Below are 15,489 nucleotides of genomic sequence, written 5' to 3' on the forward strand. Positions count from 1 at the left end.
ATATGATTATAAAAACTATCTCCAGTCTGCTCAAGAGTCACTACTAATTTTTGAGGTTCCTTTTGTTTTCTAACCTTTTGTATATATTTTAAGACACTCTTATTTTTCAGAGACAAAAGAATATTCTTATTTATCGCTACACAACATGCGGCAAGATTTACCTTGAGTTGGCCAGACAAAAAGCGATTCGATTGTGTCCAAAATACTTTTGATGTAGTAATCTGGTCATTCGAGTTTATTTCACCTTCCTGGTGTTGGGAGTGACTGGGTGTTTCGCTTGTAGAATCCGTCTTCATTTTTTTTCTTGGTGCCCTATTTCTTTTACTCAGTGTCTGTTGATTATGGTATGAATGTTTCCAAGCATCGTTCCATTCGGTGAATACTAATTTGTAACCCGTCCGTATGGATATATCGTCACACTTTTTTGTATTTACTGCCTTGGCAAACGCTTTCAAGCGACTCATTAATGCTGAAGACGACTCCCACTTTTCTGATTTGATTATTTCATTAATTTTATCATCTAATAATGTAATATCAGACTGTGCCGTTTTCGAAAGACTCTTCATTTCTGCCAAATAAGAAGATATTTCATTTATCATAAAAGTACTAGCGGTCGTTATGGGTTCTTGAACGATAGAACATCTTATTCCTTTCATACTAATAGTACGGCTCACATAAATCCCCTCATTGTATAATAATTTTATAATGCTCTCCAAGAATAAGGTCGAATATTCTGAAGAGTTCATCCCTACGGGAGTACCATCGTATTGATTGAGAAGATGATAATGTGGAGCAATATTCCTAATAATATGATCGACCATATGGAGATCTTGGTTATTTTGAAAAGGAGTAGCGCTACTCATTACAAAGAAGGTTTTATTCTTTAGGTAATCCACAAACAATTTAACAGAATCAGCCACAGCCAGCTGTAGTCTGTTTTTCTTATTTCTACCAAACCTATCGTACATGGTATCATAGAGTGACGGTACATTATTACCTTCATACTGTTCGTGTTGATTTTGAATAACCATTTTCATTTTATCACTAATATTTTTTGTTTTATGAAACTCATCGCAAAATACCACAGTTGGGAATATAATATTCTTTTTGAAAATGTTCATAATATCTTCAAAATTAACCATCAAACCACTATATGTTAAAAACAATACGGTAGGATACGATAATGTAAGAGGATTAAATTTATCATCATCAACAGTAAAAATATTATTTGTATTTGTCAAAAAATTTTTCAGTGTTATAAACTGAATAGTTAAGTCATTTCCTTCTAAATCTATAGTTGTAAAGCCATTATCAGTCATATTCTTCAATGAATATTCATTCTTAGTAGGCAATGTTAATACTTCGACGAATGCTCGTTTACAGTTGGCGAATAATAGTTCGCTACATGTTAACCAAATTATTAACGGTGGCCTATAAGGTATTTTTCCTTTATCTAAATACTCTTCTACCAATATAGTGGTTATTATCATACCGGCAATTTCTCTACTTTTACCAACTCCCGTACCATCACCAATAATGAAACCTCCCCCGTACTTGTATTTTGAGGCCGTATCACCTTGACCCAGGTTACCTCTATGTTTATAATACTGAACAGAAAATAATTGCACAGCTTCTCCCTGGAGGGTTATAAGAGACATGGGTCTGAGTAAAAACCTGGGTTGAGTATAACCGTCTACCCATCTATCATGCATTCCACCTCTAGTCAGTGATTCACATCTTCCTACCTCCAGCAGAGCTTTACTCTCATAGACTTCAAAAGAGGGTAGGGCAAAGACATTAGATCTAATTCTTTGGGCCGTTTCCTCTGAGGGAAAGAGGAGTGGGAATGATTCCTTTTGCCATTTAATTTTATCAAACTTTATCATACTTGAATATATATATATATATATATATATGTATATTAGTGATATAATTGCATTTACTATAAAGAATTTCTTTTTATAGTAAAATATACATGTTACATTAAGTTTTTCCCATTATATAAACACATTTTATTATATATAGATATATATTTATTATTAATATGCATATACATACAAAATTATACATATACATGTACTATAATATACTATCAAATACTCGTCTCTAGTATTTTAGGTTCATTACTTTTAATTTCCAAATTATTCGTATCTCTGGCAGATAATTCTGTTACCAATAATTCCAGATACTGGGAGTCAATGTTTTTCTTTAAAAGAGAGAGAATAAATATATCACCCATCTGGTTAAATGTCTGGATGACGACATTAACTTTTTTGTTACTACCTAAGAGAATTAAGAGATATAGTCGTCTCATAATTGGAAAAATGAATACTATCAAATAAAAGATACAAACAAGAATACTCATAGAAATTAAGAAAAATAACCAAAACCACATTATTAAATATATCTTTTCATTTACGACATTTACCGCCAGGACACATAAGAAATCGTGTCTTTCAATACTTCCTGAAGAACCGTACATGTTCATCGAACATTTTGCCATTCTTGGAAAAAGGGCAATCATAGGATGTATTTTGTTTTCGTGATCGGTTACTTCGTTATACGACAATACATCTGTTCCATATGTAATAAACATTCCGTTTAAAAACTTGTCAATAAGTACTATATTAATAATGCAATTTAGTAAATATAAAAATTCACAAATAAGATATTTTATAACATAAGTATTATTGCGCCAGAGAGAATTTTGAAGATAGTCGGCGAGCTGCTTAATCCTTTTTCTTCGTTCTTCACTATTAAAGATGGGAGTAGAGAAATCCGTAACAATAGATTGTAATCGACCTCCTTCCAAAGTCTTCCAAAAATAATGTGGTGCGTAAAACATTAATCCCTAAAAAGATAAAAATTTATAAGTAATGGATAAACTTTTGCAATTCAATAATGTTATCAATACAATAGTGTTATTATAAAGAGATAATCACCTGAAGAAACAGCATAAATGGTACCCATTGATAATAGGCATGGTAGGTTATCGTATCTACCCGATTATAGTTGCTAATTCCAGGAAAATGCGTATCTAAAATTAAAAAAAAGCACAAATATTATATATACTACTGCAAAATAAAATACATCAAATGTTTTATATATACATAAAAATATAAATGTAAATGACAACTTACCTCTTTCCTTGTATATACGATTCGGAATAGTAAATGTAGTATGAATCCAACAATAAGTATTGATAACCTTATCACTTAGCTTGGGATTAGTGCGATCAACAATACAGCTGAAATATATATATATATATATTATTATTATCATTATTATTGATATTTATACTAATAAATTTTATAGACTAATAACAACAATGATAACACCATTATTGATATAAGGTATCAATATCACATAATATAATGTATCGTAACTCTTACCTTATTGGATCACCAACAAGGGTATTTGTGGTAACAATCAAACAGAACGAAAAAAGTACAGTAGTTGTCACTCGATAGTGTAACTTTGACATTATATTTTCAATGTCTGCATTCCGCTTTCCTTGTAGTATTCCACGTAATGTTGATAATAGTCCCAAAGAAGCCATTATAATAAAACTTTATTATCTATAAATTAAAAAAAAATATACTAGTATAAAATTAAAATTATATATGTATTTGCTTCATATACTATATATATATATATATATATATATATATGTATGATAGCCTTCTTCGCGGTACATACATATATATATATGATTATTAGTATAAGTATAAATTACCGTGATTTTATTAAAATATTTTTTTTACTTTATACACATTCCAAATAACGTACTGCTTTTAAAGCAAATAATACGGCATCTTTTTCGAGTACAGATACCCATATACTAAATAGAGCATATAGCCCCACTATTATATCACATATTATGTCACCCGTAGATTTCTCCTCCGTTTTACCAGTTGGAGGCTATACTGAAAAAAATTATAATGATGCTGATACATATTCAAGAAATAAATTATTGCAACAACAAATTTCTTCATTAGTTGCTTTTGAGCCCGTTACCTATGCTTTTGTTAATATAACTAATGAAGGAATTGATGGTTGGAAATCATTGGGTATTGAAGTTGAGAGAGGACAGGCAATTGCACCATTTTATAAAATAACTTATGATGTTGACAAGCTTGATTGTTCCAAATTTTCTTGTCTACCGATAGATATTCGAGACAACACTAACGGTATCGGATCGTGTAACTTTAAAAAAACACCTGCTATTGATGTAAGTTTTGGATTAAAAAATGAAACATATACAGCTTGTGGGGATGCCTGTTATATTCTTAATAAGAAAATAGATCCACATACCGGGCTCCCTAAAGCTAGTGGAAATCTAATGATAAAGGGAGATAATGGTATTTGTAATTATATTAATCAGAATCTTTTGCTTTGGGGAACCCTTCCCCAATCTAGAGCTACTCAGTCTGGTGATGTCATAAATGGGTATAATGACACGTTTGTACCTCCCTTTGATGTTGTCGACAATGGCCTGTATAATAACTTGGAAATTACTAATGCTTACTGTCAATATTTTAAGAGATGGTTTAATAATAAAGAAAAAAAATGTTACCGTAGCTCGTGGATGAAAGTATTACATATGGCATTTGGCACAGCTATATCTAACGTATTTTTTCCACAAAATTGTAACATGATAAAAAACGCTAAAACTAGATTAGGTATGAGAAAACTCAATCTTAAACAACCCAATGTTGAAAAGATTACAGAACCTAATACATCATCATCATCATCATCATCATCAATGGCCATAAAGTTATACGATAATTCATTGGACGAAAAACAAAAGGCGTTAGCTGCTGTCGTTGATTTACTGGCGTCATCAATCCTTTCAGATAATGACGATAGCGAATCCTTAACCCCTCGACATGATACATTATCCACCACTAAAAAAACTATAGATGACAAATTACAATCCCATAAAAAGGATACCACATATCCTATGAACCAAGGAGAAAAAACGATACCCCCCTTTAATTACATCAAATCTATAAATGTAGCACTAAAGAAAGATGTAGTAAATTTTATAAAACAAAAAGAAAATAACAATAATAATAATGGTAGGAATAGTAAATATCAAAATATGGAAAATATTGAAGAAAAAGCAGAAAATATCATAGAGGTGTTAATGGATTTTGCAGTAACATGTAAAGTACACAAGATTAGCGATTATGAGGCAAGACGATTGATACTTTCAAAGATTTTACAGATGTGTAGAAAGGAAAGATGTATACAATTGTCCGAGGCACTTCAAATTATAACTTTATATTCTAAGATAAAAAATACAATATTTCCAAATATACATCCAAATCATCACCATGATAATAACGGTAATACTAACAAGACCCATCCTATTTTCAAAAATGATGATGATTTAAAAATGTTTATTGATGACCGTTATAAAATTTACCATCCGGGTGAAAAATCGGCCAATATTGAAGAAAAAAAAGCAAGACCACCATATATTATACAAATGGTCAAGTCGATAACCGATTCTAGTAATACGTCAATACACATTCCATCATTATTAGGTATTTATCCGTTCATATCACCAATTAAAAAAACCTTAACCAATATTGCTTTTCATTTATGGAACGATTTTCATGATATGATATCTCCTGATTGGGCACGGTATAATAAAGATTTTTCCTACGATAATAATTTTTTTGTTGTGCTCATTGTAGACAATATCATACACAAGAGTTTATCGTGTATGGCAAATTTTTGCCGAAGTATTATTGAGAAACTATCAGTTCGTACAATAGAGACTCTGGCATCGAGAGGAGCACTAATGGCGGAAGATGCTTTGGTGACGGTTTTCTCCAGGATGGTACTATCTACCGCTCAACGACTTGCAGTAGATTTCTTAGTACGAGGAGCACTCGTTACCGCATTAGAGATATTTACAGAACTTGTAGCGTTGGTAGCAGGAATATTGGATGGGATTGGCATTCTTTTTATAGTAGGAAGTATTTTAGGTATGGTATTAGATCTGGCATTGAACATGGCGTGGTACGAAAATGTTATGACACCGGAAATCCTAGCATCTCACGTTAAAAATTATGTGACCGCCTTCAAATCTACAACGGATTTAACCACTGGGGAAATAGCTCCGGTGACACCTAAAGACTTGATTGAGATTGCAATCAATTCAGAGATGAACAACGCGGATGAAAATGATCACAATACATCTAATGGTAACCAGGAAGATGATTACGAATCATTTTTAAATACATATTTTGATGAAAAACCACTCGTCGGATCAAGGACTGATACGTTTTTACAAGAAGCCTATTTCGAATATCTCGGTACAAAGACTATGAACAGTTTAGGACAACCTTTATCCAGAAGACCCAATGCTACTGTCACGACTTTTTTAGAAGGAGGTAAAGAAAATATTATAAAGTTATTACATACTGGTTCAAAATATACTGATATGGTAAGCTATAACGCGTCACGTGTAACGGCTTATAATCTGGAGAGTAAAGAAGATAAACACCATTTTACCAGATTAAATTCATTACAAGATTCAAGCAATACAGCTAAATGGACAGTGTTAGGCGCTGGTGTAATATTGTTAATAGGGTCTTTATTTCTCATATTTTGCATTTTTACATCACAGTTAAATGAAATTGCAACAATTGTGTTTTTTATAACGTTACTCGTTTACATATTTCTATTTAGAAAATCATACCTTGCGGTAATCAAGACAAAATTAATTATTCATGATTTTATTAAAAATTCTTTATTATTCAATTTGAATGAAACGAATTTAATGAATTACAAAGATGTTGATAAATTGAAAGCAAATTCTGCCTCTATTAGATATTTCTTTTCAGAGTTCACCAAACCATATACTAATTATCTTTTAACTCGATGAACAGTTAGAATAATACATATATATATATATTAAAAACTGACCAGTGGCCTGAGCGTATCGTTCAGAAATACAAGATTTTGCCGAAGCATGATTTTATTATTTAGATTTGAGTGACCATGTTCGTTGTTTCTACTGTCTTGGTGGTACCCAAATTGCCCCTATGTTTTTTTTAAAGAAAAATAAACAGTTTCATCCAAAGTCGAGAATGAGCCCTCATCTGTTCATGATGTAATGGAATCTAATGATTTAGGAAAAGAAAAGAATCCTATGATAAAGACACATAAACAGGCATATGAAAAAAAAAGCATGTGTAAAATATGTTTCACTGAAGAAAGAGATATAATGTTTCTTCCGTGCAATCATATGATTGCTTGTGGAGAATGTGTTGCGTGCTTGCAAATATGTCCCATCTATAAAAAGAGAATTGAATATGTGGTTAAATGTGATGTATCTTGCTCTTAGTAATGTTATTCATATTAATATATTATGTATATTTGATTATTTATTTACCAAAGACACTGGACCTTTGTATATATGCATCTGACATTACATGTATATATATATAATGAGATAATAAAATGTATCTTGACGATGAGGGTATATTACTAAACTAATAATTTAACAAAAAAATTATGTAGAGTTAGGGACATATAATTATATATATATATATATATAATCATTTCATAACAAACATATAAACTAAGCTTGCATCTATTTATTGAAATACAATATATATATATATATATATATATATATATGTTCATTATTAGTATTAGCTGAGAAGAGTCTACAAACATAATGAATCCGACAATGGAGTATTTACATGAAGAAGACCGATGGGGTACATTCAATCCTAATTTTATGAAGCGACGACTTCCCATTAACACTCGGTTAACGGCTAAAGCTGGATTCATTCATACCGACAACGATGTCAAGTGTTTTCTTTGTGAAAACATGAAAAATATCATAGGATCAGATGATATTATAAAGATTCACAAGAAGAGAAGTCCCGGGTGTTCGGTTGCACAATCATTACATGGCTTTGAGAATCTTCAGAAATCCAAAAAGAAATACTTAAGACATTTAGTTATTCGACATATCCTAATGGGAAATGTTATACTGTTTTAGAAAGGGAAGAATTTCGACTACAAACTTTTATTGATTGGCCACTTGATTGGTTATCTCCTTCAAACTTAGCTGCTAATGGATTTTATTATACAAGGATAAAGGACCATGTTGAATGCGCCTTCTGTAGAGGAGTAATCGGTGAATTCGAAAAGAGTGATATAATAAGAGAAGAACATGATTTGATAAGAGAAAAACATAAACACGTATCTCCCAATTGCCCCTTTATAAATGGGCATAAAACAGAAAATGTTCCCCAAATTTTCTCAAATATCTTTGAAATATATTCAACAAGAAAAGACAATCCTAATTACAAATATAAGTCGATGAAAGCTGAAAATAATTTTTATATCCCCTATTATCCTTGTTCGGAGAGGGATTTTTCGACAATAGAAAAAAGACTAGCAAGCTTTGAGAAGTGGCCTGATTGTCTAGTTCAGAAACCACAAGATCTCGCCGAAGCAGGATTCTATTATGATGGTGTGGGTGACCAGGTTCATTGTTTCCACTGTTGTGGTGGTCTTTGCAATTGGGAAAAAGAGGATATACCTTGGAATCAACACGCCAAGTGGTATTCATACTGTCCATATCTTTACTTAAAGAAAAATATAAAATATATTGAAAAGAAAAATGAAATAAAAAAGACCTTGGATATAGATGAAGATTATAGGAGGAGTCCCTTGACGGAATTGAATAGTAGCGAACTCTTGATGGAATTAGATATTGTTAAATGTGTAGTAAGTATAGGTTATTCCATAAATATCGCTAAAGAGACTATGAGGAGACATGTTACCGGTACTGGTTGACCCTATTTAAGATTAGATGAATATACTGATGACATGAATCAATTGTTAACAAAGAGTCCTAGAATTATGAAACCCGAACCACCATCAATCATAAGTCCTATCATAAATGAAACAAAATATGCATATATTCGGTCACTTTTATCTAAAATCGAGTCTAAACTTTCAGCTACAAGTAACGATACTTTGAATGCAACCTTACCATATAAATCAGAAAACACTAAAAATCCTACATCTCTAGAAGCATTACCCGAAATAGAAAAGATGAAATATGAATATATGTACTATATTAACATAAATCTGAATTATTTCATGAGATATAAATATATAGTTTATTATAAATATGAATTATAAATATGATATTCAATATAAATATGATACTCAACAATGATGACATATATATATATATATATATATATAATATAATATATTGATAAGATATATCTTGATGATGATATATCCCTATACTAATAATCTAATAAAATAGAGTTGATAAATATATACATACATATAACTATTTCATAAATATATATATATATATATATATATATATATATATATATATATATATATATGTATATATACATAGAAAAGCTTGTATCTTTTTAATGAAAAACAATACATGTTCATTGTCAGTACTAGTTGAGAAAAGTCTACAAACATAATGGAACCGACAATGGAACTTTTAAACGAAAAAAAACGATTAGATACATTCAATCTTAATCCAATCAAGAATCCATATCCCATTCACACTCGGTTACTGGCTAAGGCTGGATTTATTTATACCGACAACGATGTAAAGTGTTTTCTTTGTAATTTAAAGTTGGATATGAAGAATATCATAGGATCAGAAGATATTATAAAGATTCACAAGAAGAAAAGCCCCGGGTGTTCGTTTGCGCAATCATTATATGGCTTTGAAAATCTTCAGAAATTCAAAAAGAAATATATAATTAAGACATTTAATTATTCGATATATTCTTATACGGAAGGTAATATTGGATTAATTTATGAAAAGAACCGACTAGAATCTTTTATTGAATGGCCAATTGTTTGGTTGTCTCCTTCAAATTTAGCTGCTGATGGATTTTATTATACGAGGATAAAGGACCATGTTGCGTGTGCCTTCTGTAGAGTAGTAATTGGTGAATTCGAAAAGAATGATACAATAAATACGATAAGAGAAAAACACAAACACAAATCCCCGAACTGTCACTTTGTAAATGGGCATAAAACAGATAATGTTTCCCATTTTTTCTCAAATATCTTTGAAATATATTCAACATGTGAAGACAAACCTATCACATATAATTTGATGGAAACTGGTGATATAACTGGTATCCCCTATCATCCTTATTCGAAGAAGGAATATTCGAAAATAGAAAAAAGGTTAGCGAGCTTTAAGAAGTGGCCTGATTGTCTAGTCCAAAAACCACAAGATCTCGCCGAAGCAGGATTATATTATGAGGGTGTGGGTGACTATGTTCGTTGCTTCCACTGTTACGGTGGTCTTTATAATTGGGAGAAAGGGGATATACCTTGGAATCTACACGCCAAGTGGTACCCAGATTGTCTTCATCTTTATTTAAAGAAAGGTATAGAATTTATTGAAAATAAAAATGAAATAAAAAAGGCCTTGGATAAAGATGAAGATTGAAATTGAATAGTAGCGAACTCTTGATGGAGTTGGATATTGTCAAATGTGTAGTAAGTATGGGCTATTCCATATATATTGCTAAGGAGATTATCGAAAAACATGTTAATGAAACAGGTTGGCCTTATTTAAGATTAGATGAATATATTGATGACATGGATCAAATGTTGATAAAGTATCCTAAAATAATGAAACCCGAACCACCATCAATTATTAATCACATATAAGTGAAACGAAAGATGCCTATATCCAGTCACTTCGATCTAAAATCGAGTCTAAACTTTCAACTACAAGTAACGATATTTTGAATGCAACCTTACCATATAAATCAGAAAACACTAAAAATCCTACATCTCTAGAAGCATTACTTGAAGCAGAAAACACTGCAAATATGAATATATATATATATTAGTTAATAATAGACAAACTACTTTTTAATAATATGTCTAGATGATACCATAAGATTATATATATATATATGTATATATATATATATAAATATGATATTATATATCTAATGTGTATTATATAAATTATATAACATATATAAGATTGTGTAAAATATATAAATAAAATAAATAAAATATGTAATATCATAATTCTGAATATCATTAATCTGATTTATATCCCGAGTCGGGGACATATATATATATATATACATAGAAAAGCTTGTATCTTTTTAATGAAAAACAATACATGTTCATTGTCAGTACTAGTTGAGAAAAGTCTACAAACATAATGGAACCGACAATGGAGCAATTACACGAAAAAAACCGATTGGATACATTCAATCTTATTCCTATCAAGGAACCATATCCCATTGACACTCGGTTACTGGCTAAAGCTGGATTTATTTATACCGACAACGATGTAAAGTGCTTTCATTGTAATTTAAAGTTAGACATGAAGAATATCATAGGATCAGATGATATTATAAAGATTCACAAGAAGAAAAGCCCCGAGTGTTCGTTTGCGCAATCATTATATGGCTTTGAAAATATTCAGAAATTCAAAAAAAGACCTATAAGTAAAGTATCTTGTAGAAACTTGGCTTATTCTTATAAGGAAGGTATAATTGGTTTAAATTGTGAAAAGAAACGACTAGAATCTTTTATTGAATGGCCAATTGATTGGTTGTGTCCTTCAAACTTAGCTGCTGATGGATTTTATTATACGAGGATAAAGGACCATGTTGCGTGTGCCTTCTGTAGAGTAAATATTGGTGAATTCGAAAAATGCGATACAATAAATACGATAAGAGAAAAACATAAACACAAATCCCCAAACTGTCCCTTTATAAATGGGCATAAAACAAATAATGTTCCCATTTTTTTCTCATGTTTCTATATATCATATTCACGTGGTGAAGAAGCTCCTATGAGAGCTGATGGTTTATTTGGTACCCCCTATTATTCTTGTTCGAAGAAGGAATATTCGACAATAGAAAAAAGACTAGCAAGCTTTGAGAAGTGGCCTGATTGTCTAGTCCAAAAACCACGAGATCTCGCCGAAGCAGGATTCTATTATGAGGGTGTGGGTGACTATGTTCGTTGCTTCCACTGTTCTGGTGGCCTTTGCAATTGGGAGAAAGATGATATACCTTGGAATCTACACGCCAAGTGGTACCCAATTTGTCTTTATCTTTATTTAGAGAAAGGTATAGAATTTATTAAAAATGAAAAAGAAAAGGCCTTGGATAAAGGTAAAGATGAAATTCATAGGTGTGATCTCTTGTGGGAATTGGATATTGTTAAATGTGTAGTAAGTATGGGTTATTCCATAAATATTGCTACGAAGACTATCGAAAATCATATTATTTATACAGGTTGGCCTTATTTAAGATTAGATGAATATATTGATGACATGGATCAAATGTTGATAAAGAATCCTAAAATTATGAAACCCGAACCACCATCAATCATAAGTCATATCATAAGTGAAACAAAAGATGCATATATTCGGTCACTTCGGTCTAAAATCGAGTCTAAGTTTTCAACTACAAGTAACGATATTTTGAATGCCACCTTATCACATGAATCAGAAAACACTGAAAATCCTACATCTCTAGAAGCCTTACCCGAAGCAGAAAACATTGAAAATCCTACATCTCTAGAAGCCTTACCCGAAGCAGAAAACATGGAATGTGATATCGAGATTCTACAGACAGACCAGGATCCCACTGAAGAACGGATGAAATATATTTCAGGGAAATATGTTACCGATGAACATAGAAAAGAAGAAACAAAGACACCTGAACAGAAACGGGATTATCCCAAATGTGAAGTGTGTAAGAATAAGAACGCAAAGGTATTATTACTACCCTGTACACACATGGTCGTTTGTAAAACTTGTGTTATTGATTTGGCATGTTGCCCTAAGTGTCAACGTAATATCCGTCGTCTTTTAATTATAAAAGTATAAATAATAATGATATTATGAATATATAATACTAATTATGAATCTATGAATGAATATATATATATATATATGTTAACCAAGGATAACAAGCTGCTTTATATTATATCTAGGCAATATCATAAAATGATATAGATAAATAAAATATGATTTAACATAAATCTGAATTATTTCCTGATATATAAAAATGATACTCAACGATGAGGACATATATATCCTAAGATAATAAAATATATCTTGACGATGAGGATATATTCCTTAACTAATAATTTAACAAAATATTATGTAGAGTCGGGGACATATATATATATATATATATATATATATACATATAAAAGCTTGTATCTTTTTATTGAAATACGATACATGTTCATTGTCAGTATTTGTTGAGAAGAGTATACAAACATAATGGAACCGACAATGGAACTTTTACACGAAAAAAAACGATTGGATACATTCAATCTTAATCCAATCAAGGAACCATATCCCATTGACACTCGGTTACTGGCTAAGGCTGGATTTATTTATACCGACAACGATGTAAAGTGTTTTCTTTGTGATTTAAAGTTGGATATGGATAATATCATAGGATCAGATGATATTATAAAGATTCACAAGAAGAGAAGCCCTGGGTGTTCGTTTGCGCAATCATTATATGGTTTTGAAAATATTCAGAAATTCAAAAAAGAACCTATAGATAAAAGATCTTGTAGTGACTGGGCTCATTATTCTTATACGGAAGGTATTAATGGATTAATTTATGAAAAGATCCGACTAGAATCTTTTATTGAATGGCCAATTGATTGGTTATCTCCTTCAAATTTAGCTGCTGATGGATTTTATTATACGAGGATAAAGGACCATGTTGCATGTGCCTTCTGTAGAGTAAATATTGGTGAATTCGAAAAATGCGATACAATAAATACTATAAGAGAAAAACACAAACACAAATCCCCAAACTGTCCCTTTATAAATGGGCATAAAACAGATAATGTTCCCATTTTTTTCTCATATTTCAAAATATCATATGGATATGCAGACAGACCTATCACATATATTTATAGAAAAGATGATTATATAATTGGTATCCCCTATCAATCTTGTTCGAAGAAGGAATATTCGACAATAGAAAAAAGACTAGCAAGCTTTGAGACGTGGCCTGATTGTCTAGTCCAAAAACCACGAGATCTTGCCGAAGCAGGATTCTATTATGAGGGTGTGGGTGACTATGTTCGTTGCTTCCACTGTTCTGGTGGCCTTTGCAATTGGGAGAAAGAGGATATACCTTGGAATCTACACGCCAAGTGGTACCCAAATTGTCTTTATCTTTATTTAAAGAAAGATATAAAATTTATTAAAAATGAAAATGAAAAGGCCTTGGATAAAGGTAAAGATGAAATTCATAGGTGTGATCTCTTGTGGGAATTGGATATTGTTAAATGTGTAGTAAGTATGGGTTATTCCATAAATATTGCTAAGGAGACTATCGAAAAACATGTTAATGAAACAGGTTGGCCTTATTTAAGATTAGATGAATATATTGATGACATGGATCAAATGTTGATAAAGAATCCTAAAATTATGAAACCCGAACCACCATCAATCATAAGTCATATCATAAGTGAAACAAAAGATGCATATATTCGGTCACTTCGGTCTAAAATCGAGTCTAAGTTTTCAACTACAAGTAACGATATTTTGAATGCCACCTTATCACATGAATCAGAAAACACTGAAAATCCTACATCTCTAGAAGCCTTACCCGAAGCAGAAAACATGGAATGTGATATCGAGATTCTACAGACAGACCAGGATCCCACTGAAGAATGGGTGAAATATATTTCAGGAAAACATGTTACCGATGAACATAGAAAAGAAGAAACAAAGACACCTGAACAGAAACGGGATAATCCCAAATGTGAAGTGTGTAAGAATAAGAACGCAAAGGTATTATTACTACCCTGTACACACATGGTCGTTTGTAAAACTTGTGTTATTGATTTGCCACAATATCCTAAGTGTCCTAAGTGTCAATGTGGTATCCGTCGTATAATGAAACCTATTACATTTTAATGATATTATGAATATATAACATTAATTATGAATCCTTACCAAGGATGACAAGCTGCTTTATAATATTATATTTAGGCAATATCATAAGATGATGATATAGATAAATAAAATATGATTAATATAAATCTGAATTATTTCCTGATATATATATCCTAAAATAATAAAATATATCTTGACGATGAGGGTATATTCCTAAACTAATAATCTAACAAAATATTATGTAGAATCGGGGACATATATATATACATATGTATATACATAGAAAAGCTTGAATTTTTTATTGAAATACGATACATGTTCATTGTCAGTACTAGTTGAGAAGAGTCTACAAACATAATGAAACCGACAATGGAGCCCTTACACGAAAAAAAAAACGATTGGATACATTCAGTCCTAATCCACTCACAAGTAACGATAATCTGAATGCCACATTATCACATGAATCAGCTTTACCCGAAACAGAAAACATTAAAAATCCTACATCTCTAGAATCTTTACCCGAAATAGAAGACATGGAA

At 31.2% G+C, this 15,489-nt stretch overlaps 2 protein-coding genes across 2 annotated transcripts; both read left to right on the forward strand.

The window, feature by feature from the left end:
* Window positions 1-3,374: 3,374 nt before the first annotated feature.
* Window positions 3,375-8,832, forward strand: LOC147466313 (uncharacterized). Its single transcript, XM_086535668.1, has 4 exons — window positions 3,375-3,447; window positions 3,894-4,055; window positions 5,706-6,576; window positions 8,322-8,832. Exons 1-4 carry the CDS (start codon window positions 3,375-3,377, stop codon window positions 8,830-8,832), a joined length of 1,617 nt encoding a protein of 538 aa, XP_086391794.1.
* Window positions 8,833-9,505: 673 nt separating this feature from the next.
* On the forward strand, window positions 9,506-10,486 carry LOC122245647 (E3 ubiquitin-protein ligase XIAP-like). Its single transcript, XM_086535669.1, has 2 exons — window positions 9,506-9,821; window positions 10,068-10,486. Exons 1-2 carry the CDS (start codon window positions 9,506-9,508, stop codon window positions 10,484-10,486), a joined length of 735 nt encoding a protein of 244 aa, XP_086391795.1.
* The last annotated feature ends 5,003 nt before the right edge of the window (window positions 10,487-15,489 follow it).

The sequence above is a fragment of the Penaeus japonicus genome, unplaced genomic scaffold (assembly GCF_977035675.1).
Source record: "Penaeus japonicus unplaced genomic scaffold, GWHDUDI00000001_assembly GWHDUDI00001899, whole genome shotgun sequence".
Lineage (NCBI taxonomy): Eukaryota > Metazoa > Arthropoda > Malacostraca > Decapoda > Penaeidae > Penaeus > Penaeus japonicus.